Consider the following 27,326-nt stretch of genomic DNA (forward strand, 5'->3'; position numbering starts at 1 on the left):
CAGTCTTCCCACATCCCTGCTCCTGTGGATGTACGCCCTGCTCCTCTCCACAGGACAAGGTCATCACTCTCCTGTGTCTGGGGATTGTCAAGGTCCCTGGTGGGCAGGCCCCAGAATGCTATTCCACAGAGTGACACAGAAGGAGCCTGGTCTGCTCCCGCTCCGTCCTCCCTGCTGCCATGCTTTCTTCCTCTTGGTGGTGTGGTAGCTACTTCCATCTTCCTTGGGCTGCTGTTTAATGCTAGAATATTTGAACAGGTGGCTAGAGCTGATGGTGAATTCTACTGGTGTCTTTGAGTTTTACTTTTGCTGTGTTTACATTTTAGGCAAACGTAAATAAATCTTTGAGGGACATGGCAGTCCGGCTTGCTGAGCTGGGATGGTTACATAATAAAATCAGAAAATATGTCGACCAGAGGAGTCTGGACCGCTCATTTGGACTTGTAGGTCAGGTATGTTCATCGTCACTGCAGGTCTGAAGTGCTGTTCTCCTCCGCGCCAGAGCCTGAAGTCACTGTTGGGCTCTTCTTATAGAAAGTGTCCTTGGTAACTGCTGATGCTGTCAGTCAGGGTCCACTGAGAACACGGGGCCTGAGGACTGATGAGGGAATGGCAGGCGGGGTTCATCAAGGCCAGACGAAAGAGACTTGCAAGTGGGAAGCTTGGGCCTGCGCTGTGCCCACCACTGCCACCTCCGAGGCATAGGAAGGGCCTTGGAGCTGTGATCAGACCAGGCGTCCATGGTTCTAGTGTGACAGGTGTGGAATGTGGGGACCCATTGCTGTCGCTGCCTGCCTACGTAAGGCTGGAACACTGATGGAGCTGCACACCACTTGAAGCAGCCACCTTTCCCTCCTGGCTGCTGGATCTTGAGGGGAATGTGGATTTAAAAGTCAGTGTGGGAATACCTCCAAAGTCTTGGCCTCCTGCAGATTTTGGTGGCCCATGCTTTTGGTCCAAGCTGGATTCTTTTTCAGGAATTGCTGCCAACGGTATCTATAGAAGTTTACTGAGAGGATCACAGAGGTGCTGTAGCGTGGCTGGTGGCCAGGAGCATGGCAGGGGCAGCGTGGCTGGTGGCCAGGAGCAAAGCAGTGGTAGCATGGCTGTTAGCCAGGGGCAGTGTGGCTATTAGCCAGGGGTGTAACAGGGCAATGTGGTAGTGGCCAGGAACTCAGCAGGAACATGGCAGGGGCAGCGTGGCTGATGGCCAGGGGTGTGGCAGGGGCAGTGTGGCTGGTGGCTAGGAATATGACTTTAAAGTGATGCCTTGGGATGAAGTTTGGCTTCATGATTGACAGCATGTCACCTTGCACACTGTTCATTCACCAAAGCTCCTTTCTGTACTAGAAAGTGAGGAGAGAATGCATCCTTAGTGCTAGGCTTGAGCCTAGAGTTTCCTGCTGGCTGACCACTGCCCTTCTTGTTCTCTGAGGGCTGACACTAACAGCATGCCTGGCTGGGGCTAGGTGGAGCCTGTCACCTTTACTTAGTTCACTCCTTTTTCTGCCTGAAAAGTTGTATGGCAGATTGTGTAACAGTCTCAAATGTTTCTGTTTGCGTGAATTTCCACAGTGTAGCTCTCTGTGCATTGGCACTTTTTCACATATGGCTGCTGTGAATAGTGCTGCAGGCACCGACACAGGCCTACGGTGGGTGTTGGCATCTGGAAGTCCTCCTTTAGTTATTTGAGGAGCCAGTGCTCAGCCACCCAGCAGTGTGCTGGCTTCCCCTTCCTCATCTTCCAGATGGTGGCTGTTCTTACTGGAGCTCGGGTGTTTCTCAGGGCTTGGTTTCATTTCCCAGATAATTGGGAGTTGTGGATATTTTTTCAGTGCCATTGGCTGTGTCTTTTGAGAATGTCCAGTTCTGTACTGGGCGGTTTCACACTTTGTATATTCCGGGTCCTGACAACTTGCTAGACGTGCCTTAGCTATGTTATCACTATAGTAGCATCATAAGGGTCCTACAGTCAGGCATTTAAATCCTGTGCTTTCATCTTATTGGCCATGCTAGTGGGGTGGTGTTCACAACACTGTCTGCATGTAGCCCCTGTGTGTCCTGCTGCTGAAGTCAAGAAGCCATGGCTGCCCGTGTTAGACCATTTGAGTGCTCTTGTTGGGGTGATCTGTATCCCTGTTGGGGTGTGTCTGTGCCTGTTGTCGTGGGTACTTGCTGGGTGCATTCTCCCTGAGGCCTCAGCAGAGCCGTGTCATAGTCCAGATGGGACAGGATTGTGCAGAAGGAGAACTGGCTCCTAGCACAGTTCTTGTCATTACTCCTCCTCTGCAAGCCCAGGTGGTCCAGCCCAGCCAGCCCCACTCCCTCGGGCTGTGGGAGATGGACGCGCTCACAGAACCTGGCTATGTGGCGTTGGCATGCAGACCACCTGTAGTTTCAGCTGTGCAGTCTGCAGGAGTGCATTCTCCATGGCTGACAGCAGCTTAAGCTCTTGGTCAGTTGATAAACTGTTTATGTTCTTATTTTTAACCTTGTCTATGTTTGTGGTTCTGCCCGGTTGGAGACTGGGGTGGCGGTTTTGTAGAACATGATGATGTACCTGAACAAATGCCCCATTGCTGCCTCTCTGAATGTTAGGGGAGCTAACAAGTTAGTAAGGACGCCTGTGCCCTGAGCTGGTTGCTTCCATGTGTGGTGGTGGTGGGAATTTGGAGGTGTCTGCCCTCACTGGGACCCCAGCATTTCACTCAAAGGCCTTTGTGGTTCCCTAGGTTGGGGCAGTTCATCTCACAAGTCTGACTTTTGAAGTGTTGGCTGTGTGCCTATAAAGTTGGTGTGCTAATTTTATAGCTACAGGAAATGAAAATGTTCATTTTATGTTCCTTTTTATCACCAGAAGGGTTTTTTTGTATTTTATGTTCATTTTTTATAGCTAAAAGAGCATTTCATTCTTCTGTGTGGCAAAATAGGCACATATTGTATGGGATTGTGTATTGCATTAAGGTGTATGGGGAGCCATGGGGCCTGAATATTTCTTTAAAGATGCTAGGCTTTAGCCTTTGCTGGTCTGTTTGGTAGCTTGACTTGCAAGCAGACTTTGGGCTGTGTGCTCTGTTTATAGCCTCGGGTTCATGCCAAGAGGGTCTTATCATTGGGCTGCAGGCAGTGGGTCCGTTTTTACCACTTCTGGCAGCATCTGTGGAGCGAACTCTGGAGTTGCAGAGAGAACTGGGTCGGTAAGGAAACCATGCCAAAAGTGGGGCTAGTAGAAGTCCCCATTTCTTGGAAGTGGATTCAAGAAAGTTGTTGCAACTGCAGAAACTTAGAAAGGCCACCATGTAAAAGGGTCCTCCTCTAAAGTGACCATGCTTGTGGCATTACTGAAACCTGCCACATCCCTCCTGTTTCTTTCTGCAAGGTTCAAGCTGCTTCTTACTAAAATCAGCACTACAGATGCAGGAGCGCAGTTGCCCTGAGCTCCGTGGTGGTGTACTCTTGTCTCAGACTGAACCACTGTGAGCGCACGGCCATGCTTTAGCCCTGCTTGTCTTTCTCACACAGAGTTTCTGTGCAGCCTTGCACCAAGAGCTCAACGAGTACTACCGGCTCCTCTCTGTCCTGCACTCCCAGGTAAGAACTCCTGGTGAATCCTTCAAGACTTAGAAAACTGTAGACAGCATCTTGTAGCATCCTAGAACCAGTTGATTGCTCATTTCAGGGACCTCTCTGCCCTATGAAGACTAATTGTGTGTAGCCTAAAAGTGCTGTGCTTTTACAGGAGGACGTTTGAGTTGATTGCTGCACAGCCAGGCCTGGTTTTCGTTTGCGTAGGTTCTGGGGTGAGGACTTGACTCAGTCTCTTTGCTCACCCTTTCCCTGTTGTTTTTTAGCTGCAGTTAGAAGATGATCAAGGTGTGACTCTGGGACTAGAGAGCAGCCTCACTCTGCGGCGCCTCCTGGTTTGGACATATGACCCCAAAATAAGGCTGAAGACCCTTGCTGCGCTGGTCGACTACTGCCAAGGTCCTCTGAGCGCTTCCTTTCTGTGCTTCTAGACATATTTGGTGCAAAACTTGCTTGTGGTAGGGTCTGTGATTCTACTCTGTTTGAGGGGCACAGCAGTGAGCACACACAGGAGACACAGGCTCACATTGATTGCACAGCAGTGAGCACACACAGGAGACACAGGCTCACATTGAGGGGCACAGCAGTGAGCACACACAGGACGCACAGGCTCACATTGAGGGCACAATAGTGAGCACACACAGGACACACAGCCTCACATTGAGGGCACCGCAGTGAGCACACACAGGAGACACAGGCTCACATTGAGGGGCACAGCAGTGAGCACACACAGGACACACAGCCTCACATTGAGGGCACAGCAGTGAGCACACACAGGTCTGCGGCAGTTGTTGCTGTAAGACTCGCTCCTGGGTTCCTAGGTGTCTCTCATCACTCGTCTGCTTGCACACCAGAGCAATGTGTATGAGACTAGGAGCCTCTGACCCACACTGCCAACTCCGCGCTTGCCTTGCTAGAACCCAGTTCTGCCGCTCCTGGGCCTTCCTCAGGGTCCTGCTGCAGAGCTGCACTGCTGCTGGCAGGCTGTTTGCATGTGTGCCACACCCCACATCTTGTCATGTTGTCCTTAGAGCCTTTGCTTTTCATGAGTACTTAGGTGTGAGCTAAATTGCAGAGTAAAGTGTGAATCTTAAGACTCTAGACGGGGCAGCTGGTCACTCGTAGTCAGTTTTACAACTGAAAAGCTTGTTGGCTGACTCCTGCTTGTGTGTTTGTACAGCCAGAGACTGCATCTCAGTGCCCATGCTGTGCTGCTACTGTCACTAGGTACACAAGGTTCGTACTGACTGAAGAAAGCAGAGGCATATTATCACTGTCACTTGCTGTCTTTGCTTAATATTAAGTGATTGCTTGTGTCATGACTTCAAGTTTGGCTATTTTTGTGTATTTTTTTCCTTATTTCCCCTAGGACGGAAAGGGGGTGAGCTGGCCTCTGCTGTCCATGCCTATACAAAGACAGGGGATCCCTACATGAAGTCCCTGGTGCAGCACATTCTGAGCTTAGTGTCTCACCCTGTCCTGAGCTTCCTCTACCGATGGATCTATGATGGGGAGCTGGAGGACACATACCATGAAGTAAGTACCAAGGCTTGGGGCTAAGTGCTGTGGGCGCCAACTCCTCCAGTGCAGCTATCTTGACCAGTATCATCTCTCTGAACAGGCCTGTGCCTCCTCTGAAGGCCATGCACCTCTGGCACGGTGCTACTCTGTGATCAGCACAGTCACGTGGTTAGGGGGAATGTGCATGTCCAGGCTGACTGACAGCAAAGCGTGGTCTCCCTGGGGCCTGCTGATACCAGATCACCGGCTGGCTGATGGCAGAGCACCACCCTAGGGCCTGCGGATGCACTGGGGTGGGTGTCTCTTTACGTGGTTATTTTATAAACTTGTCAGCTTGGTACTAAGTATTTGAGTGAAGCAAGCTATTACATCTGGGTTTATTTTCCTTTTGAAATACAGGTAGTTAAGGTGCAATGTAACACGCGTGTTCCTAAAAATCTCTGACACACAGAACCATTCAGCCAACAGACACTAGAGGACTTTGTGGTGGTTGGGAACAGGGCCAGCGACAACACACTCAGAAGTGCTGTCAGTAGCACTAAGAAATGGAAACAGAAACCTGATGAAAGTTGTATTCTATATTCACTTATGCTAAGAGGTTAAGAAATGCATAGACACCACACTAAATACAGCATTCATGGTAAAACCTCTGCTGCTTGCCATGGAAGTGAGTGCAGGAGAGGAAGTTGAATCCAGGTCACATGCTTTTTAGACAAATTCTCCACCAGTAACCCGTATCACCAGGCTTCTGTCTGGAGTTCTGAAATGTGCGGTACATAATTGTTCCTTATTTTTATCAGACACTGATTTGCTGTTATGTAGCACAGTGTTCATTTGAGGTGTTCTTCTGAAGATACCTTGTTGCTTGGAATATGAGTGAGACTCTAAGATTTGATTTTGTGTGTGTATATGTGTGTGTGCGCCCGCACGCATGTGTGCCGTCTCGGGTATTGATCTTCAGACGACTTCCACCTTCACTTTTTGAGACAGGGTCTCTCATTTGACCTGGACCTTGCTGAGTAAACTAGGCTGGCTACCCAGCCTGCCCCAGGAATCTGCCTGTCTCTCTCTCCAGCACTCAGATTACAAGTAGGTGTCATTATACCCAGAGTTTTTTTTGTGTTTTGTTTTTTTGTTTTCTAATGGTGTTGCTTTTTTTTCTATTTTTTCTATATAATATATTCTGATTATTATATTATTATCCCTCCCCCAATTCCTCCCATGTCCTTCCCACCTCCCATTTCACCCAAATCCATATGCTTTCATATATTAGAAAACAAATGAGCACCTAAAAATAAATAAATAAAATAAAATAAAATAAAAACAAACCGAAGAAAAAGAGTCAAAGAACCTTCTTTTATTTTAAATTGCATGTGTGAGGACAGTGCCCAAGAGTCCAGAAGAGAGCTTTGGCTCCTCTGGAGCTGGAGCTTTAGGAGCTGTGAGGCACACAGTGTGGGTGGTGAGAGTCAAACGTGCGTCCTCAGCCGTTGTGACACTTGCTCTTAAGCTCTGAGCTGTCTATCTAGCTTCTGTCCAGGCTTTGTTTGTTTTTCTTTACTCACTGAGTCATCGCTCTAGCCCTGGGTTTTAGAAGTTACCGAGTGTCTTGGTCTGGTGAGCATGATAGAATAGGTTCATCTTGTCACTCAACAAATGTAACCTCATTTCTTATCCCATTGAAAGATTTTATTTTATTTTTTTCATGCTTTGCTCTTGACTTAATTTAAAATATCTAGAAAAGTTCCATGAGTTGTGTATGGGTCCTTCCCCTGTGTTCCCTGAGAATTAGCATGTTATCACATGACTCACCAATCTTTTCACACCTCCCCGTGCTAATTCATAATTCTCGGGTTTTCACAGGCACCAGCAAGACCAAGTCCCTAGTCCTTTGTGTGCCAGTTCCTCTGCCCATGTGACGCTTTGGCCCTGGTGCTATTTGCATTGCTTCTTTGCTGTTGCATGACTGACAGGTAGCGGTTCTCTCTGAGCTTAGGTGCCATGTGGTAAGGGCTGCTGTGCTTGTCCCTTCAGTCCACTTTGCTGTGACTTAGTCCCTGCTCCATTGCTGCTGGGTCTTCCTCACTCAGCCTTCCCTCTCCCCTAGATCTGTATAAAGTCTGGGCCTGTCAAGGGCATTCTGGGAATAGGTGAGGCTAGAGTGAGTCTCTGGAACATTTGGCCATCTCTTGCCCTGAATATAGGTCCCTGATGTCCTTCATTTTCTAGTGAACTCTAAATATTTTTCATTTAAGTTTTAAGTCACATTTTTTAAAAACTGCAAATAATAGATTTATCATACATATTTGGTAGTATATTTGGTTTTTGAGTAATAAAAACTTGAGGCTTTTGCCTCTTTAGCCCTCGCATAAGCTAATTCTTTCTCAACATGGCCAAAGTGAGCTAGAATTTGATTGTGAAGCTGAATTTTTTTCAAGTGCCAACTCAGTGGCTGTAAGTGAGCTGTAGTTTATGGGCTGTCTGCAGTGGGAAATGCTTCCTGGCCAGAAGAAGGTGTAAATACTGGTAAGGAGAAACTGAAAGGGGAGCCATGTAGACATTGTGAGTTGAAAATTAGCTCCTGCGGTCCCTCTCAGTGGCCAGCCTCAGTGGCCTTAGGAAGCACCTGGTAAAGCACAGCAGGTGGCCATCTGCATGTGTTTGTGAGAAGGAGCCCAAAGGGACTAGTTAGGAGGTTGCACCTGCCTAGAGCCCAGTGGGAACTAGTTAGGAGGGTAAACCACCTGGAGCCCAGTGGAGACTAGTTAGGAGGGTACACCTGCTTAGAGCCCAATGGGGACTAGTTAGGAGGGTGCACCCACCTGGAGTCCAGTGGAGACTAGATAGGAGGGTGCGCCTGCTTGGAGCCCAGTGGGGACTAGTTAGTAGGGTACACCTGCCTGGAACCCAATGGGAACTAGTGAGCAGCAGCATCCCAGAGGCAGGCTGGGGCCCAGGTTCCACCAGAGGGAACAGAAAGGCAGTGGAGAGGCATCCTTTGCTCTTCATCCTGCCTACCATTGTGGTTACAACCCCTGACACAGGAGCCAGGGTAACCTGTCCTCTCCAGAGCTGTTTTAGCAGGTATTTTGTCACAGCAACAAAAAGCCTAAGACTGTTCTGCAGCAGGCCTGAGCAGGGAGAGAGATGTACCCACTGCCTATGAGTGAGATGAGGCCTTCCGTTTGATAGACAGAAAGAGTAAGGAAAGGAAAAGACAGTGCCTGAGCCTGTCCATGCACCTGATGGACAAATCACTTATTGTCCATTTTCAGTTGATGAGAAATGTAATGAACAGGTCCATAGAGAGCAACAGGACATATAGTATTGTAGAATGGCAGCAGGAAACAGCAGGAACTCAGCAGCTGCCTTTCCATGAGAAGGCCAGAAGGTGGCAGGTGATTGAGTCTGCAGGCATTGACAGTCTCAGGCAGAAATAGAGAGAGAAAAGAGTCCTCTGAGTATGACCCAGGTGTGTTAGCTCCCAGAAGCAGGACTCCCAGATTGAGTCACAAGGAATGTGTTCAGACCTCCAGCAGGTCAGTAGATCCCCGAGACTGAGACATGCGTGAGATGGTCTTTGAGGGAGTTCTGACAGACAGCTGCAGAGTCTCCACCAAGCCTCCCCAGACGGCGAAGTGCAACAGGGAGGGACATTTCCATCATTTCATGAAGCCATCACAGTACCACACAAGGTAAATATGTGACCACATCTCTCAGGACTACCTACAGATGTTGAAAGCCTCCACTAATTACCAGGAGCACATTGAAAAAATTGTTACCAAAAGGGATTCATCCTAGTAATACAGAGTGTGGTCCATAGTCCATCAGAGAAGAGCCATAGTCCATCAGAGTAAGAGCCATAGTCCATCAGAGTAAGGGCCCATAGTCCATCAGAGTAAGAGCCATAGCCCATCAGAGTAAGAGCCATAGCCCATCAGAGTAAGAGCCATAGCCCATCAGAGTAAGACCCATAGTCCATCAGAATAAGAGCCCATAGTCCATCAAAGTAAGGGCCATAGCCCATCAGAGTAAGAGCCATAGCCCATCAGAGTAAGGGCCCATAGTCCATCAAAGTAAGAGCCATAGCCCATCAGAGTAAGAGCCATAGTCCATAAGAGTAAGAGCCATAGTCCGTCAGAGTAAGGGCCATGATGAGAGTGTAAAGGACACAGTCTGCTCTGTGCATGCTAGAGAAACGTCTGCTGACATTCAGTACTACACAGCAATAAAACACCAAAGCCATGATCAGAAGAGAGCTGTCTTTGGAACAGTAGCAGCTAATGCCTGGGGCTGGTAAGAGGCTGTCCACCTTGCTCCTGAATAAAGACCCACACAAGGTACCAATATCCTACTTCTACTCAGCATTTTATGTGTGCCAGCAAGACAGCAGTGAAGAGGGATCCAATCCGGTAGAAAAGAATGGAAGAGATGACCTTCGCAGGCGACATGGTCTTAGCATAGAGAAACCCCAAGTGTGGACTGCAGAGAAGTGCACTGGAAAGGAGGCACGCCTGGGTCTAGTGCTAAGGTTCTCAAACTAGCAGACTGCCAATCAGTGCCAGAAATCCTTGTGTTTCTTTATGCTGGCAAATGCTACATACAGGAAGCCAAGAAGACAGCTGCATGCACATCAAAAGCATTCAATACTTAGGGATAAGTTTAGCCAACAAAACTGGAGCCTGGTGCTGCTTGAAACTGTAGCTGAAGTGTTTGCCTAGTCCATGACCTTCGTGATACAGGGAAGCTGAGACTGGATGAAGGGGTTGTGAGCTTTTCAAGTCCTAAGCTGGATCCTGGCTGCCGTAGCAGGCAGGTTGCTGTGGGAGTGTCTGGGGACTAAGCTGCACACTAAGCAAATCTCCCTGTTGCTCCTGTTTCGGGTGGGAAGTGCACATTTGTCTAGCAGTTAATGAGAAATCAGGGTACAATGACAATTTTTTTTTCTCCTAGATTCTTTCTGTGTTTGACATAATAGTAGAAATCAAAGGACCTTGAGGGGGAAATGCATCAATACAATGAAGGCTTACTGCAATTATGTTCTGGCCTCGGTTCTTCCTCTGCCACCATACCATATATGTCTCCCAGTTCATTGTATCCTAAAGATGAGCACACCCTTTGTGCTCACTACTAGCTGATTGTAGAGTGAGTGCACGCTCCTGTGCCCTAGAAGAAGCAATGTATTTGTGACTTCCAAAGATGACTGAATTGTCTGGGAGCTTTTTTTATAGTTTAAATTAAAATCCTTATTGTTCACACTGATAGAAACCCAGCTGCACTCCAACTATCAGGATAAATTGGTGTGCTGTCTGTAAAAACTAGCTCTTGTGTTTAAGTGAGTAACAGAGAAATACAATTTACATGCAATTAATGTCATCTGTTGGATGGCAAGCCAAAGGGCAGTTGTAGCACAGTGATGGTCACTGGGAGATGCTTGCAGCGGGCTTAGAACATTTCAGATTTGTCTCAGGGTTAATATCAGTACGTGTTATATGGTAACCCCAGCACAGCAGTGTTTGTTTCCCCGAGCTGCCTTGGTTGTGTAGAAAGGTAATGTACATCGGACCAGTTAGTTAGTTGCAAACAGCTCATCCCTGCTCTGTGACCCCACGACAGCCAGCATTCACAAGTACGGCCTACAGAGTCAAGCGTGAGACCCCAGCATCATGGGCAGCTCTGAGAGAATGATGCTATCTAAAAACAAAATCAGTTAAACATCAACTGTATCAATTATTAAAGTTTTTCTGATTGGCACATTATTTGTGCTGTTTAAACATTTCGATTGTAGAAGCACATCTAGCAGAGAAAGGCACATGTGTGGAGTAATCTGATCACCAGTGAGTAGTATTTGTGTTTATGCAGTTTCAATTGGACTGCGTCATGTCATACATCATTTTTCTTGGAAGTAAATAATGAATGCCACTTTCTGACATTAAATTATTTTTCAACAAGTTCTTAAAGTGTTCTTTGAAGTCCTGACTATCTCTTAGTCTGGCCTGTATTCATAAATGTAAATTTGCATCTTGTTTCTCCTGGAAAGATTAGTGCTTTTCCTCTACTTCTCAGGGACCTGTGACAGTTAGTGGGAAGCTTTATGATCATTATAGATGGTGGACAAACTCACTCGCTTTTTGACATTTCCCAGCAAGACTGGCTTTACTCATCAACTGTATGCTCATCTAAGTAGGAAACCCTAGATAAACCACTGTTAGAATTAATGTATCTAGTAGTTTCTAGCTTTCAGTTATTTATTTGTTTGTTTTGGAGACAGAATATCACTATGTAGCCCTGGCTGGCCGAGAGCTTGCAGAGCCATGCCTGCCTCCATGACTGGGATTAAAGACATGGACCACCACTCCAGATAGCCTTCCACATTTAGCAGCATGTTAGAAGATAACAGGGGCTGGGCTGATGGCTCATAGGTTTAGAGGACTGGCTGCTCTTCTAAAGGTTCTGAGTTCAATTCCCAGGAACCACATGGTGGCTCACAACCATCTGTAATGAAATTTGGTCCCCTTTTCTGGCTTGCCGACACACATGCGTGCAGAATACAGTATAAATAATAAATATTTTTTAAAAGTATAACATACTCAAAAAGATTTTACCAATAAAAAGATAATACTTTATTTCGAGAAACTAATGATAGAAATAGCACAAAACAATAAAAATAAAATGATAATACATAAAAGGCTACTTCTATAATCTGGAAATGGGAAGATTGTACCAGAGTAAGGAAGCCTAAAGCTATAATAGCAACAACAAAACCGGAACACGGCGTGTGCATGCACACACACACACACACACACACACACACACACACACACACACACACACACACACACCATGGAACGTACCGCAAACACTGGCAGATGATTTACTTGGGAAGGCTAAATTTGTAATGTGCAGTGATTCCTAATTTTAAATGTATAATGTATGAAGAATATGTATGTTAATAAAGTCAAAATAGAAATCTAGGCTAGAGACAGGTCACAGGAGGAGAGCACCTAAGGGCACCTGTATTAGTAGCTCAGTTTCCTTTAGTAAGGGCGCAGAGTACAGGGCTCCCTGCTGCTGGGGGCGCTAGCAGCACAGGCTTTGGAGGTCTGTGTGGCATCACATACATACAGACTGATCAGTTCTGCTTCCAGAAAGCAAATTTGTAGGGACTGGAGCAACAGTACGTATGAAGCCTTGTGGCTGAAAATGAAAGTGCCCCCTTCATACTGTAGATAAGCTAGAGGCTATGGCTGCTGGATTTTCTTCCTGCTACAGAATGTCCTTTCTGACAGGTAGGTGTGGGAGGGAGAAGATGAGCTGTGACTTGGTTGGATGATGTAGAAGTGTGCTTGTCACAGGTGGCGCCAGGGGAGAGTCACATGAGGAAGTCTCTTCATTGCCCCTCGGCTGGTTGCTCTCAGTTGGCCTGTTGTGTGAGAAGTCCTGAGTGCTCTGGGCTCTGTCTGTAGGTGGCAGTTTGTGACTAGTGTGTGTGTTCAGGTGCTGCTGTTCCAGCCGGTGGCACTCTGTGAGGTGAAGGTGGTCATGAGCACACAAACTGAGGGCCACTGGATGTGAGTTGACTGCTGAGAAAGCCTTGGAATTCCATGTGGATACCAAGGTAGAAGACCCCCCTGAGCCCATAGAACCTGCAGGATGTGGTTCCTGGAGGCTGCCAGTGAGGGGCTTCATTGTCCTCATGCTAAGGCTCGCTCCTGTCTCTAAGGCAGGGTGCAGCTTGGTTTTTTTGTAGTTTGGGTTTAAATGTCTGGGAACACAGTCAACTTAGAGAGCTTTCTGTCCAGAGTGGTGGTGTCAAACAAGCTCATTGTCTAAGTGAGTGGGCTCCTTGTGTCTGAAGTACTTATTTATGGATAACTTCATAATAATTTGTTACTAGTAAGTAAATTTCTCATAAATATTTCTAATGTTAGTGTTCTTTTCCTCTTAGTTTTTTGTGGCATCAGATCCAACTGTTAAAACCGACCGGCTGTGGCATGACAAGTACACACTGAGGAAATCGATGATCCCTTCCTTCATTACAATGGACCAGTCCAGGAAGGTAGGGCTGGGCTGGAAGACACTTTGCCCTTCCTGTTGATGCTGTGACTGCGAATGCTTGACTGTGGGACAGGACTAATTTTCAGCTCCTAGAACTCACCTGATACAGACCTAGCACTCATGTCCTGTGTTTTTAAATCATAGCTAATATGTAATGTGTGAGTATTTGAATTGTTTGGGTAACTAACTTGTATAAAGTTGAATCATAGCTTATTTTTCTTTTTAGGTCCTGTTGATAGGAAAGTCAATAAATTTCTTGCATCAAGTTTGTCATGATCAGACCACAAAAATGATAGCTGTGACCAAGTCTGCAGAGTCTCCCCATGATGGTATGGCTATTGTAATGGTGGTGACAGTGCTGGGATTGTGATGGTGGTGACAGTGCTGGGATTGTGATGATGGTGTCTGTGATGTCATGTGGTTATGACGCTGTGAGGTGGTGAGTGTAGGCAGTGGTAGTGACCCTGGTGGTGATGATCTGTTGCTTAAAGCTTTTTAATTTATAGCATTTACACATTACCTGGATTTCTAAAATGTGCTCATACAGAGCATACATGTACATGTATGAAGTATCTATTGCTATGTGGATGCTCAAATGTTTTAATATGGAGTTAGTAGCATTGGAGTAGAGTTAACTATTTCCTCCTTAATACTTTTCATTGCTTTATCCCCGCGGTGATGAAAGGATAGTAAGTAAGTGAAGCAGATGGGAAGGCAGTGCAAGACTTATGACTCTGTGGCTGCAGAGATCCGGCTCTGCCTGCGTTCTAAGGTTCGTTTGCCAGCTGCTAGAGATGTGCTCCCCTCCCTTGCCCCCCTCTGCTTGCTGCCTGCCTCAGCCTCAGTGATCACCCGTCAGCTTATTTCCTGTTCTCTAGCCATCTTGCCATCTTGATTCTTTGGCTTTGCATAAGATGTTGTATTGGAAGTGGCCAAAGGCTGGAGCAGAATCCAGAGGATTGGAAAGCACCTGTCTCCCCATGCTGGCTAAGGGCAAGGCCGAGGCTGTGGCAGGAGCTTCTGAGGTCAGGAGGCGGCCTGTGTAGCCACCGAGAGCGGCAGCTCCCCACATAAGCAGCTCACATGCGGACTTCTGCATGGCCTCGGGGATAGTCTGGGGGAGAAGTGGGAGCCAGAGCCAGATTTGGGTTTACCTATGTTTCAGAAAGACATGGAAGAGGAGGTGGAAGACATGCAGGTGGTCCCCCGGGGTCTTGCAGTCCTGTTGGGACTCTGAGGCTCTGACGTCAAGTGAGGCTTCCTTAGCTACAGCCTGCAGTGCGGTCATTATGCTTGCGTGCAGTGCTGGGCAGGGACCCTGGAAGTCCAAGTGCCAGCATCTACTCCTGGTCCCGGGGATCCTGGCCTTGCAGGTTCAGTACTGCGCTGCCTTCACTGGCCGTGGCTGGGTTGGGTCTACATTGATGGTTGCCTCTGGTTCCATAAATGCCTTGACTTCCTCTGTTAAGATACATGTTACATATGGATGTGTGCCTGTCCCTTTTGTTTTTACAGCTGCAGATTTATTCACATACTTGGAAAACACATTTCAAGGGAAAATTGATGCTGCTTATTTTGAGACCAGCAAATATCTGTTAGATGTCCTCAATAAAAAGTACAGTCTGCTGGAGCACATGCAGGCCATGCGGCGCTACCTGCTTCTCGGCCAGGGAGACTTCATACGGCACCTGATGGATTTGCTAAAGTGAGATGAAGGCCTGAGAATAGGTGGCATCAGAGCAAATGAGTTGCTTACAAAGTCTTTGTTTAAAATAAGCTGAGTGGATGACGTTTTCATGGCTCTCATGCCTTACTTTTTCCTCTGTTGCCAACAGACCATCAGATGTGTGTGGTGTCCCTGTGGGCACCATGACATGTGCAGTGGCCCCTGAGTGGATGGAGTTGGAAGGTGGTCACAGTGAACTTCGGCTTCAGTCTGAAGTTCATTGGACAAATACACGTTTTAAGTTGGCCTCTTGGTTCACGTGTTTTCTGCAACTTGACAAAGTGCTGTCTTGTCACTGTTCCCTGTGGCCATCCTCCTGTTGTGGAATGTCTAGATGTGATATGGCTCAGGGCTCTGGACAGGACTGGTGGTGAACGGGCCACATGCCACAGTAGGCCAGTGCTTTCACTGAGGCATGTGAAGGGTGTTGTTACTTGCTGTGTCTCGGTGGTTCCTTTAAGAATGTACAAACTAACTGTTCCCTGTAGGACAAAAATATAGCAAGTTACTTTACACAAAAAAGTTAGCTTTTTCTGGCTTCCCAGGAAGTCCAGTGCCCAGCTGTCCATCTTCTCCACCAGGGGGGTTGTGTGGTGGAGCTGCCTGGAGCTGGTTGGAGCTGGTCATTGGTTGGTATGGCTGCTACAATCCCATGGCTGCAGAGCATTTCCATACCAGGACTGAGGGGGTTTCTTAGAGAGTTAGTTTAAAGGGAATGTGGTGAGGAGTTGTTAAAGGGAAGATGTTCCCTTGGTGCTGGCCTAAAAGTGCCTGGGGTGCAGACTGGCACATGTGCAGGCAGCCTAGCCAGGCACAGCAAAGCTGGAGTCTGGAGAGCACCGCAGGTCATCTCCCGTGTTACTGTCTTCCCTACGGGGGTCATCTTATGTCACAATGTCTCCTCTCAAAGGTGTGACTTACATGTAAGGACCACCATCTATCTCCTGTTGGCTGCAGGCCCACTTGAGGATGTGTGCCTTTTCTCCTTGCCTCCACCCAGCACTGCATTGGCACACCTGAGATGACGGCCATCTCTTAGTCAGGAGAGTGGGGGCTTCATGTCGGGAAGCACAGCCTTTAGCACTGAAATGCTGTGCTGGTTCTGAGGCAATGGTGTGCTGGTGCTGAGGTAATTAATGGTGTGCTAGTGCTGGGCCCTTTGGAACTATGAAGTCTATATTTAGGTACATAGATGTTTGGTCTTTGTAGGGAATCATAAAGATCTTATCTGTAGGCCAGTCATAACTTGAAAACTATCAATGTGTAGCACAAATAAGTACCTTTAGCCAAGCTGAATGAAAATTAATGTTTTTACTGTTTTGAAGAAATGCTTTCTGCAACCCTGTTGGAAGTTAATGTCACGAAGCTTTCTTTAGTGAAACATGGTTAGGGTTTTAATGGTATTGTAACAGATTTTATGCATGGGGGTAAGAGAAAGACAAAACACACCAAGAGCATGGTGTGGGCTCGGCAGAGTGTCTGCCTTTGTGGTCTTTGTGGTGGTCACACACAGGGTTCTAGACCTATGCTCCTTAAAGGATTTCTATGAAACCTAACTGAGACCACAGGGTGGTTGCTGGGGACCGTAATACTTTTATAACTGTGTCTATCTGTCCCATTTGTCTTTTCCATTTTTGAACTTTTACTTTTTTAATTAATAATTTTTAAAAATATCAAATAACATTATCTTTAATTTCAAACACATTTCTTAAGGCCAGAACTTGTTCGCCCAGCAACGACTTTATATCAGCATAAATTGATGGGGATTCTTGAAACTGCTGTAAGAGCCACGAACGCCCAGTTTGATAGCCCAGAGATCCTCAAGAGGCTAGAAGTGAGGCTACTGGAGGTACATGTGGGCGTTGGGGCAAGTGAGGGCACTGGGACACGTGAGGGGGCTAGGGACACGTGATGGTGCTGGGAGCACTGAGGGGGCTGGGGGTAGATGAGAGGGCTAGGAGCACATGAGGGGGCTAGGGGTACGTGAGGGGGCTAGGAGCACGTGAGGGTGCTGGGAGCACGTGAGGGGCCTAGGAGCACATGAGAGTGCTGGGAGCATGTGAGGGGTCTAGGAGCACATGAGGGTGCTGGGGGCAGCTGATTCTCAGTGCCCTCTCCAGTATCTTCCTATTATGTCAGGCACAAGTCTGGTCAATCCTGGAAACTAAACATCCTGGGTGTGCTCTGCCCTGTTTTAGAGGAAGCAAGTCCCTCTCATTAGGCCACATGTTACTGAAAGGCTAGTTCCCAAGTTGGATGCTGTGTGTGAGATGGGTCCCACAGAGCATGGGTGCATCACAGGCGCTTAGTTAAGTGAGGAACATTTAATAGTAAATTGAAGGAGCAGGCTGGGACTGCAGCTGCTCCTCAGGAGGGCTGCACTTGGAGTCGGAGTTATGAGTGTGAGTGCTCCCTGCCTGACCTGCTAGTCAATACTAGAGACTCACAGGTTCATTCAGAACAGCATCAATTACTCCCGCATGATCGCAGAGCCCCTGGAGTGTGCACCTCTTCCTCCTGCACGATCGCAGAGCCCCAGGAGTGTGCACCACTTCCTCCTGCATGATCGCAGAGCCCCGGGGATGTGCCACTCCCTCTCGCCACTTGGACATTGGTGCCAGTGAGGAGGCTGATCATTGCTTGCACAGCAGAGTGCTTTTAAAGCCTGCACCTTATTTTACTGCTTTTCTTTGAGGAGTTGACAGGTTCTTTGGCAATAAGTACAAAGCCTTTCAGTTATTTGCTGTTTTGTTTTATTACTGTTAGGTCTCTCCAGGTGACACTGGATGGGATGTCTTCAGCCTGGATTACCACGTCGATGGACCAATTGCTACCGTAAGATCCACCGTCTGTGTACTTGTGTGCAATGTTCACAGCTGTTTGGATTGCTGGGAATTGCATTGTTTCCAACTGGCTTTCTTTTCTAAGAACTGAGGTTCAAAGTAATTGTGGTGTTAGGCTACACCTACTGAATGAGTTGCATAAGCCAAGACTGCTTCAGATAATTATTAATGAGTGCTGAAATGCTCCATTATTTTAAGAATTCTTAGAAATATCATTTTTTTCTGTCACAGGTTTCAGCAAGTGCTTAATAAAAGCATTGTTCATTTTATGCCATTATTCTTAGACTGCAGCAACTAATTTAGGATAATTTGAAAGGAAGCATAGAGTATATTTTAGGGGAATTGTATTTTTCCTACTTAGATGAAATTTGATATTTAGCATTCATTTAAGCTGATGAGCCGCTACCTGTCACATTGTTCATGCATTTCCACTCACTTGTTGAGAAGGGCCATTTCTTCTACCACATCGCAGAAGCTCGGCTAGAGGAGTCGTCATGCATGTCTGCGGTTCAGTTGCCTCTCTAGCCATGTTCTCTCTCTTTAGGACTGAGCACAGGGCCTCTGAGACTTAGTCCTTTCTGTGTCTGAAATGCTGGGGAAGTGCATTGTGTCCCTTCTGTTACTGGGGATATTTGCTGAGGGTGACTGGGCTCTAACATCCCTTCTCTAGTGGTTGTGGCAGAGTGGCTTTATGCCTGCCCCTTCTGTGGGATGAGTCACACCCTTTGCTATGCGGTGATTCCATGGAAGCCACATTCACAGAATGGCAGCCACAGACGTGTCTTAAGTGGCCTGTGGCATGTGGCCTGAGAACTGTTAGGCAGGTTCTTAGCCTCATTAATCCCGATCATGACTTTGATCAGGTCAGAGCTAATAGTTTGAAACAACAACTGTTGATGAGTTGAATCTTTCAACATTCTCTTAGTGGCCTTTGTCCTGGGCATGTGTCCTGAGTGGTGGTTACTGAGAATCGCTGCATGGTGTGTCAGCAAATTGTTCAGGACTTCCTGCTGTCTGCATAGCTAGCTTATGTGCATTATGCATTTTCACAATAAAGGATAGTTGTAAGGCTAGGGACAGCTCAGTGCTAGAGCTCTGAGGCCTCAAGTTCCAACCCCAGGCTACAAAGACAAAATGCCATAGTAAAGATAACTGCACTGATTGTTAACAGAGTGAAAGTGCCTTACAAGGAGGCAGGCTGAGTGTGCTCTAGGCATGTGCTTACTTACTTATTCGATGGGTTCATTACACACCTCACTGGCATAGCTAGAACTCAAAGGTTTTGAATACAGTTTTAGAAGGACTAAAGAAGAAAATATATACCACAGCTTTATTTTAACGACACATCTGTGACAGCCCAGTCACACACAGCTAAGTTGTGACAGGAGCCTAGGCTGCCAGATAGAGAGAAGGGACTCTGGGCTGTGTGGTTGCTCAGCAGGTCAAAGTGTGGGGAAGCATTGCTGTGCTGTTTCTGTTTGTGGCTGGTGAATTTTCAATCCTTGTTGTCACAACAGGCATGGTATTATACACTATTAGACATTGTCTGTCAGGTTTGATTGCACACAGAACATACTGAGCTGTAACAGGAGGGGCTGGGGCAATGGTGAGGTGAGTTTGCTGTACAAGCTTGAAGACTGCAGTTCAGGTCGCCAGCTCTCACGTGAGTGCTGAGTGGACATGGCAGCCCTCCTGCAATCCCAGTGCACAGGAGCCAGGACCTCAGAGTGAGCTGGCTGGCCCAGCTGAGTTACACAGGCACACACACACACACACACACTCACACACACACACACACGGAAAAAATACACAAAAGATAAAAGGAAGCCCATTTTATAAATACAGTTATTTTTTTCTGCTTTTCTTGTGAATTTGTGTGTTACCTGTTGCGGTTCTATTCTCATTAATTGAGGTTGTCATTTTTTGAACAGAATTTAATTATAGTAGGGATATATCTTGTAGCAATCATATAATTAAATCTTGTATAATAGCACCGTTAGGTTCTACTAATTCTAAGATATAAAATGTCAGTGAAATTTTTGGGTAAGTCTAATTTGGGACATTGTGAAATTCACAACCCAGGTTACTGAAGAATGCATTAGCTAAATACAGCTCCTTAACTATGTGAAGTATTTCTGGTTGACCTTGCTTCTCCTAAGTCTCAAGTTATTTGTGGTAGAGTCCATCCAGATTTAAGTGTGATGAGGTCATGGAGTCTTGATTCCAGCTGCAGAGGACCAATTGGAGGGCTTGCAGCAGTACTGTGTGCAGCGTCTCAGCCTGGTAAGGGTCACCGAGTACAGGGCCTCGGGCGGCTGCTGTCCCACACTGACAGCCTGGATATTTGCTCACTGTTGAGTCTCTACAGATGAGGAGTCTGGAGCTTACTTTATCTCTAGGCTGTAGTCTCCCTTAGGGGAAGCAGCCAGCTAGTAAAAGTGCTGTGGTGACTCTTACTTTAAGGTCAGAACCGGGATGTCTTCCTTTTAAGTAGTTGGTATACGAAAGACCATGGCTAAACTGAACTTCTGAAATCAGTGAGAATATGGTACTCCAGGGGCTACTCTATGGTGTACGTGTAGAGAGAAAATCCTACAATTGACTCATGACATCCAGTTCAGATCAGCTTCTGTAGTCACACGAAGATAATTAATACTGTAGGAAGCAAGCAATTTGCAGATAATCCCCCAGGCACTTGTGGTTGATTTTGGAACTCGGAACAGTTTCCAGTCACTCCTATGAGGAGTTGTTTCCTTGTCCTCCTCCTCCTCTTCACCATCACCATCAAGTACCTTCCAAAACCTGCTATTGAGTGGCATAAGGGAGCATGAATTGACCGTTGTTACATGATATGTGTGAGGCACACAGCGGAACACAAGATAAGCTGGTTTACAGGTAAGAGTCCCATGCTAAGGTGAAAGGAGCAAGCATAAAGTTCTAGGAGCCTGTGTGGAGTAGTTAGACAGATGGTGAGGTCAAAAGGTAGGGTGAGCACTGCAGGCTCTCATAGAAAGGCCGGAGGACAGACATAGACAAGGCAAGGTTTCCTGGATATCAGAGATCCTTCAGAGCAGGCTGGCCCTGTCTCCACACTGCAGGCCTGTGCAGAGTCAGTGCCCACAGCGCTACAGAGGCTTCCTTCACTGTCTAGTGCTAGGTGGGGCATTTAGTTGAACTAATTTGTTTGTAGTTAACCTGATACCTTGACCAGCACGGGAGGGACAACAGGAGGAGGACTGAGACAGTCTCTCTACCAGGACACATTACTTGCTTGAGAAGCCACAAACATGGTACTGAGCAGAGGTACGGAAGGAGTCTGTAAATCTGTGACGATGATCAGAAAGACTTGTTAGGGTAGAGGTGCCGCTAGGCTTGCCTCTACTTTTGGAGATGTCGTTACTAAAACAAGTGATTCCTCTGTCTGTCGCTTAGGATTTGGGGCTTACAGTCATGTGTTCAAGTTTAGACTGGGCTGGGCTGGGCTTACAGTCCTGCTGAGTTACGGCTAGAGAGTTGGCCCAGTGGCTAAGAACACTTGTTGTGCTTCCAGAGGACCCACGTTCTAATCCTAGCATCCACACATCTGTAAGTACAGTCCCAGGGGATCCAGTGTCCTCTTCTGGTCCCCAAGGGCACCAGGCATGCCCAGCACATGGTTTCACAGACACACATGTAGGCAAATATAAAGCACAACAAACAAACAAAGCCCAGCATGGCAGTGCATGCCTTTAATCTTAGCACTTGGGGGACAGAGGCAGGTAGGTCTCTGAGTTAGAGGCCAGCCTGGTCTATACAGAGAGTTCCACCCTGTGTGGGGAGAAAAGTCTTGGTGAGCAGTCTGCTGGTCACACCACCTTCATGCCGGTGTCTCCAGCTACAGGACTGACAACATATCACACCTGCTGCTGGTTGGTAAGTAATCAGGTGGCTGCTGTTAGAGCCTGCTTCTGAAATGCACTGCTTTCCTTACTTTAGGTCCCTTGTAAACTGGGCAGGAGTTGTGTGTTTGCTGATTGTGGGAAGGCTAGGCCTGGGCTAGGAGAGTGTTTTGCACATGAGATGCAGCCTATCTTGTCTCTCTAGGTGTTCACACGAGAATGCATGAGCCACTACCTGAGAGTGTTCAACTTCCTGTGGAGGGCCAAGCGCATGGAGTACATCCTCATTGACCTATGGAAAGGACACATGTGCAATGCGAAACTCCTGAGGAACATGCCAGGTAAAGGCAGAGGAGGCCAGTGAGGCCAGCTGAGAACGGAGCTGACAGGACCCACTGTTGTAGGAAAAGGTCATTGTGTCTTGACTTCATTACAGAATAAGAGAAAATTAAGTCATACTGGATTTTTCCCCCATACCATAAAGTTTCTTTTAAAATCATGTTTGTTTTTCAACAATGTCCATGGTGTAGTTTAATTAAAATAACAACAAAAACAACAACAACAATAATAATGTATGTTCTATTTGTGAGTGCCTGATCCTATGTATGTGCACCATGTGTGTGCTTGGTACGCATGGAGGCCAGAAGAGGTGTTGGATGCCCTGGAGTTGGCATTAGACAGCTGTGAGCTGCCATGTGGGTGCTGAGAATCTAACATGGGTTCTCTGAAAGACCACTGAGCTATCCCTAGCCCCTAACTTAATTTTTTTAATCACCCATAGTCAAGGAAGGAAAACCTTTCAATAGGTCCCTGGTTCATTCAAAATTCACTTAGTGCCTTAATTATATTCTCTTTGAAGCATTAATTTTTCTTTTGACCATAATCCAGGATGTAGACGTGTTTTGTATTTTATAATTTAGAACTATAGTTAGACACTTAGATATTTAGTCGATTGTGTTAATGTTACAATATTGAATGACTTCAATTATGATAATTTTGAGTTCATTATGTTGAAATCAATTATGAAAACATTTCATAAACCTCTCTAAAGAACAACTGAGCTAAATCTGCCCTTTGATTAGTAAAATTAGTCATAAGTAAGATCGAGCAGTTGTTTGAACAAAGAGGTTTTCTCATCACTGCTGTGGGCTGCAGGCTGACTCCAGACAGTGATGGCTACAACAGACTGCAGCAGTGCTGGCCACCAGGCCAGTGTGGCCATGGAGAGAGTGGCCTTTACCGAGGCTCTCAGCACTGCTCTGTACTCAGTGATGGCTGTTTCCTTGCTGGTAGCTGAGAAGGAAGTAAAGGGAATGCAGCTAGCTTCCTGTTTCACATGCTGAAGCCAACAGAGTGGTGCATACTGTCTTCTTCACAATGTTCTTGCCACAAAGAAACTGGCCTCTTTGGTCCTCAGGGAGAAACAAGTGTCTTCACACAGGAGGTCATGCAAGGCTTGTGCCTTAAGGTGTCCTGTTGTGTGCCGCCCCAGGCCTGACCCTGCAATTGCATTTCCTTCTGCTTAAGCTGTCCACTGATTCGTGGACATCGGGCTTTTAGAGGAGTGTAGAAGAGTGTTAACCCTCTGGTATAGCTGGTGACAAAGCACACTGACTGGTGGCAGTGCAGTCCGCTCTGTGTAAGACAATAGTCCTGCGTGAGCTCAAGAGATGTAAGTAAGTGGCTGGAGACTGGCTGTGGTGTTGAGCACTTGCTGTTCTTGCTGAGCACCCAGGTTTAGTTCCCAGCACCCACATAGTGGCTCATAACCACCTATTACTCCAGTCCCAGAAGACTTGATGCCTTCTTCTGTCAGCCTCTGACACCAGGAATGCATGCAGTGCGTATGCATGCATGCAGGTAAAACACTCATACAATAAACTTTATCACTAAATATTAAAAATAAATCTAAAGAAATGTAAGTGACAATTGTTTTCAAATAGTGCACATAAAGCCCTGTATTACACTGGACTGACAGATAACAGTCCGCGCTTTTGTCTTTCTGACTACTGAGCAGGACTGCTCCTGCTGGTAGTTTGCAGTGAGGCCGTGCTCCTGCCTAGTGCTGGGCCTGCCCTGGAGGCACCCCTTTAGGTGTGTCATCACCAGTCAGTCACAGACTCTCTCAGGACTCACATGGAGACCTCATTGTCACTTGTCTTTCCTTCCAGTGGAGAGAGTTCAAGGTTGAACAAGGGAAGTGATTGGCCCAGGGTTCTACAATTGATGTCAGGACTTAGTGTGGCTTCTCTTATTGGAAGGCAAAAATGAAAGTCTTGGAGAAAAATGAGTCAAGAACAAGCTAAAATGAATCAAAGATGGAAGGCCCTGTGGGGGAAGCTAAGTCTCCTTCAGCATAGAACCTATGAAGGAACTTGAAAGATGACAGTTTTCTGGTCACTGCATTATAGGACACTTAGGTGACAAGAGGGTGGAATGGGTGCCTATGAGTCAGTCTTCTGTGTTCAGCCTGTGCCTACTGAAAACAGTAGCAGTATGCAGGCTGAGCCAGCTCATTGTCTATTGAAAAGCCACGGGAAGCCAAGGTATCTCCGAATTCTTTCTGTTGGTTTTTCGTTTATCCGTACTCTATCACTTCTGAAGTGTTGCTCAGTCTTCACTGAAGCCATCAGGGACTGCACTGCCTGCATGTGTGCCAGCCACAGCATGGTCACTCGCCTTTGGAAATATGGATGGCACAGTGGTTCTGGACTGAAGCATAGAGAGGCAGTATGCATTAGAAATGGTAGGGAGCAGGGCAGATGCTGAGAAGTGCCTTGAGGCCACAGACTGATGTGTAGCACAAGCTGGTCTGATTGGCAGCTGTTTTCTTTGTGGTGATGTATTTAATAGTAATACATCTTACAAAGGTGGTACCTTAGGTGTCTTCCTCTACAAAACTCATGTATGGGTAACTCAATTTCAGTGAACAGATGAGTCTCTGTGTCTAGAGTTGAACAGCTCTCGTGCCTGCCTTGGGTCTGACAGTGCCACTGCCTAGGGTGGCCAGGATTAAATTTGCAAAGAAATCAGCATCCAGCCTGAGTCTAACAATGAGTTGTTGTCTGTGTGTGTGTGACTCTTACCTGTAATTCACACACACAGAATGCCATCAGGAGAGATATGAAGGCAATTGGATGTTGAACACAAAACATGCAGAAAATGCTGGTTTTTGAAGCATCTTTTAAATCCAAAGCACTGGAAATTAAATTAGTTAAGTGTTTGATCTCGAGCCACTTAAACAGCAGCCAGGAGAAGTGGGTAAAAACTTGATCAAGCTACCATAAACGGCAGCCCCAGGGGAAGTGGGTAAATACTTGATCAAGCCACCTTAAACAGCAGCGCCAGGGGAAGTGGGTAGATACTTGACCGAGCCACCTTAAACAGCAGTGCCAGGGGAAGTGGGCAGATACTTGATCGAGCCACCTTAAACAGCAGCGCCAGGGGAAGTGGGTAGATACTTGATCAAGCCACCTTAAACAGCAGTGCCAGAAGTGGGTAGATACTTGATTGAGCCACCTTAAACAGCAGCACCATGGGAAGTGCAAGTTGTGGAGGAGATCTTGAAACTGTGATGATCACACTAGGGTATTTCTTTAAGGAAATCTAGGACTTAGGGTGGCAAGGTGTCTCCTGCTGCAGGTATGCCCTGCTGACCATGCCTGGGCCACAGAGCTGGGTCAGCTTGCTTTGGTCTTTCAGGAGCATTTAGAGGGCAGTCGACAACCAAAATTGTCCCTAGGAAGGAGATTGGCTTGTCTGCATTGTGTGTGGAGAGTGTGCCTGCGTCTGTGTAGGTGCACTGTGTGTGCATCCGCCTGCTCTCTTCAGAGCCAGAAGAGGCTGTTGGCCCTCCCGAAGTTGCATTACCAACAGCTGTGAGCTGCTGTGTGGGTGGTGAGAAGCTGCATGTAGGTACTGCATGCAAGGACAGGACGTGCTCGCAACTGCTGCGCTATCTCTCCAGCCCCAGTAGATCTTCCTAGCTGTGTGTGTAAGATTGTGTTTTAACCCACTAGGGTACACTTATATGTTCATTTCGCTCAGTGTGGTGTTGCACTGAGGCCATTCTTAGAATTGGGAGGATTTTTCTTGCTTTAAGCTTGTATTCTGTATGCATTTCCAGGGTATGGGTAGAGCTGAGGATAGCAGGGACGAGTTAAGTCCTAAGGGGTACTGGACTGTGCTGTGCCTTTGACTCAAGCCCATGCTTCTGAGAGCCGCATAGAGCTGGCAGTATGTTTTCACTCCTCGGTCAGAAAGGACAGCCGTGTGGGTAGCAGACTGCAGTCATGCCTAGAGGATCTGTGTTCGAAACTGTGTTTTTCAGCAGGCAGTGACCTCACTGTCAGGTGTCACCATAGAAGAATGTCTCCTTCAGAAAATGAAGTGACAGGCTTTCCTAGGAAGAAAAGTATGTCCACTGTGTAGTGAAAACTGAAGGAAGAGCACATGTGATAACTTTGTTCAGTATGGCCCTGGTCATGCAGGTTCTGTGGGCAGGATTTGAGCGCTGGGGTAAAGTGAATGCAAAGAGCTCATCCAGCCGGTTCCCAGCTTGGAGGATGCTGCAGAATGCACCCAAAGTGCACAGATGTGAGGTGCCATCGCCCAGTTCCATGGATGTTTTAGAGTGCACCGCTGTGTTTAAGGGTCTGTCGGGACATGCACCATCAAGGTCGGAGAGGCAGAGCCCTTTCATGCTAGTTCTTGGTGAAAACCAGAGTCCTTCTGCAGAGTATTTTCTTCTGAGGTTATGACCGTGTATAACTTTGTAGTGCCTTGTGACAGGTGGCTCTGTCCTCTGCATGGGGAACAAGGCGATTGTATGGCTAGAGGATTAGGTTAGATAGCCCAGCCTCAGTGGAGAAAACCACACCCTGTCCAGGAAACCGAGAAGCAAAGCCTCCTCGTCAGATGCACGGCCAGCATGTGTAAGCAGCATCTGCTCACTCTAGACAGACCAGAGTAGCGTGACCTTGAGTCCAACCTGGCCAACTAGTGAGTTTATTGGGTTGTACTGATGAGGGGCCGCTTGAAGGAGCACACGTGACTCACATTCAGCCACATCACTGAAAACCCACTCTGGCTTGGGTACAGCTAACCCGGGGATATTCCTGGAGATCTGCAGACATGTGTCCCTGAAGACATGCAGGCCGCTTGACAGGTTGGCAAGCCTCCTCCTGTAAGGAAGATGGGCCTCTCAGCTTCTCTGGACTGGGGAGGCATATTTACTGTCTCATGAACCCCCCTCCTCTGTCTGGTGGGACCATTTCTATTCAAAATAATTACTATACAACAGCTGTATTCATAGATACAGATTCCAGAGTGTGGGCGAGGCCTGTGGAGTGTGCTGCTCTCTGAGGGTCCTGTGCCGGTGGGCACAGCAGAGCCCTCTTCTGGTCTCCAGATGAGTAGGGGAAATAGCTATGCCTTGGTGGTGGATGGACCAGTTGTAGAGAAAACATAAAATAAGGCTTCTATTTATGTGTGATGCTCACTTGTATAAAATAAGCATTTGTACTTAGCTGTGTGTGTTCGTGAGTGCTGGTGAACAGTTACAGAGACCAGAAGAAGACATCTGCTGTTCTCTCTTGTCCTACACCTTCCTCCTTGCCAGCTTGTGGTGCTCCTGCCTCTGACACTCCAATCCTGGATTATAGGCGTGCCTAACCATGCCCAGCCTTTTACATGGGTGCTGGGGATCTGAACTCA

At 47.1% G+C, this 27,326-nt stretch overlaps 1 protein-coding gene across 1 annotated transcript in view; it reads left to right on the forward strand.

The window, feature by feature from the left end:
* Window positions 1-27,326, forward strand: part of LOC311591744 (gamma-tubulin complex component 3-like) — a 53,856-nt gene that overhangs the window by 17,251 nt on the left and 9,279 nt on the right. Inside the window, exons 8-17 of the mRNA XM_084803402.1 lie at window positions 327-452; window positions 3,523-3,591; window positions 3,852-3,984; window positions 4,955-5,121; window positions 13,055-13,165; window positions 13,391-13,493; window positions 14,680-14,869; window positions 16,604-16,739; window positions 17,657-17,725; window positions 21,817-21,952. Of these exons, the coding sequence (XP_084659528.1) occupies window positions 327-452; window positions 3,523-3,591; window positions 3,852-3,984; window positions 4,955-5,121; window positions 13,055-13,165; window positions 13,391-13,493; window positions 14,680-14,869; window positions 16,604-16,739; window positions 17,657-17,725; window positions 21,817-21,952 (1,240 nt within the window). The remainder of the gene's footprint in view (window positions 1-326; window positions 453-3,522; window positions 3,592-3,851; window positions 3,985-4,954; window positions 5,122-13,054; window positions 13,166-13,390; window positions 13,494-14,679; window positions 14,870-16,603; window positions 16,740-17,656; window positions 17,726-21,816; window positions 21,953-27,326) is intronic.

Source organism: Acomys minous (assembly GCF_964271855.1).
Source record: "Acomys minous genome assembly, contig: scaffold_24, whole genome shotgun sequence".
Lineage (NCBI taxonomy): Eukaryota > Metazoa > Chordata > Mammalia > Rodentia > Muridae > Acomys > Acomys minous.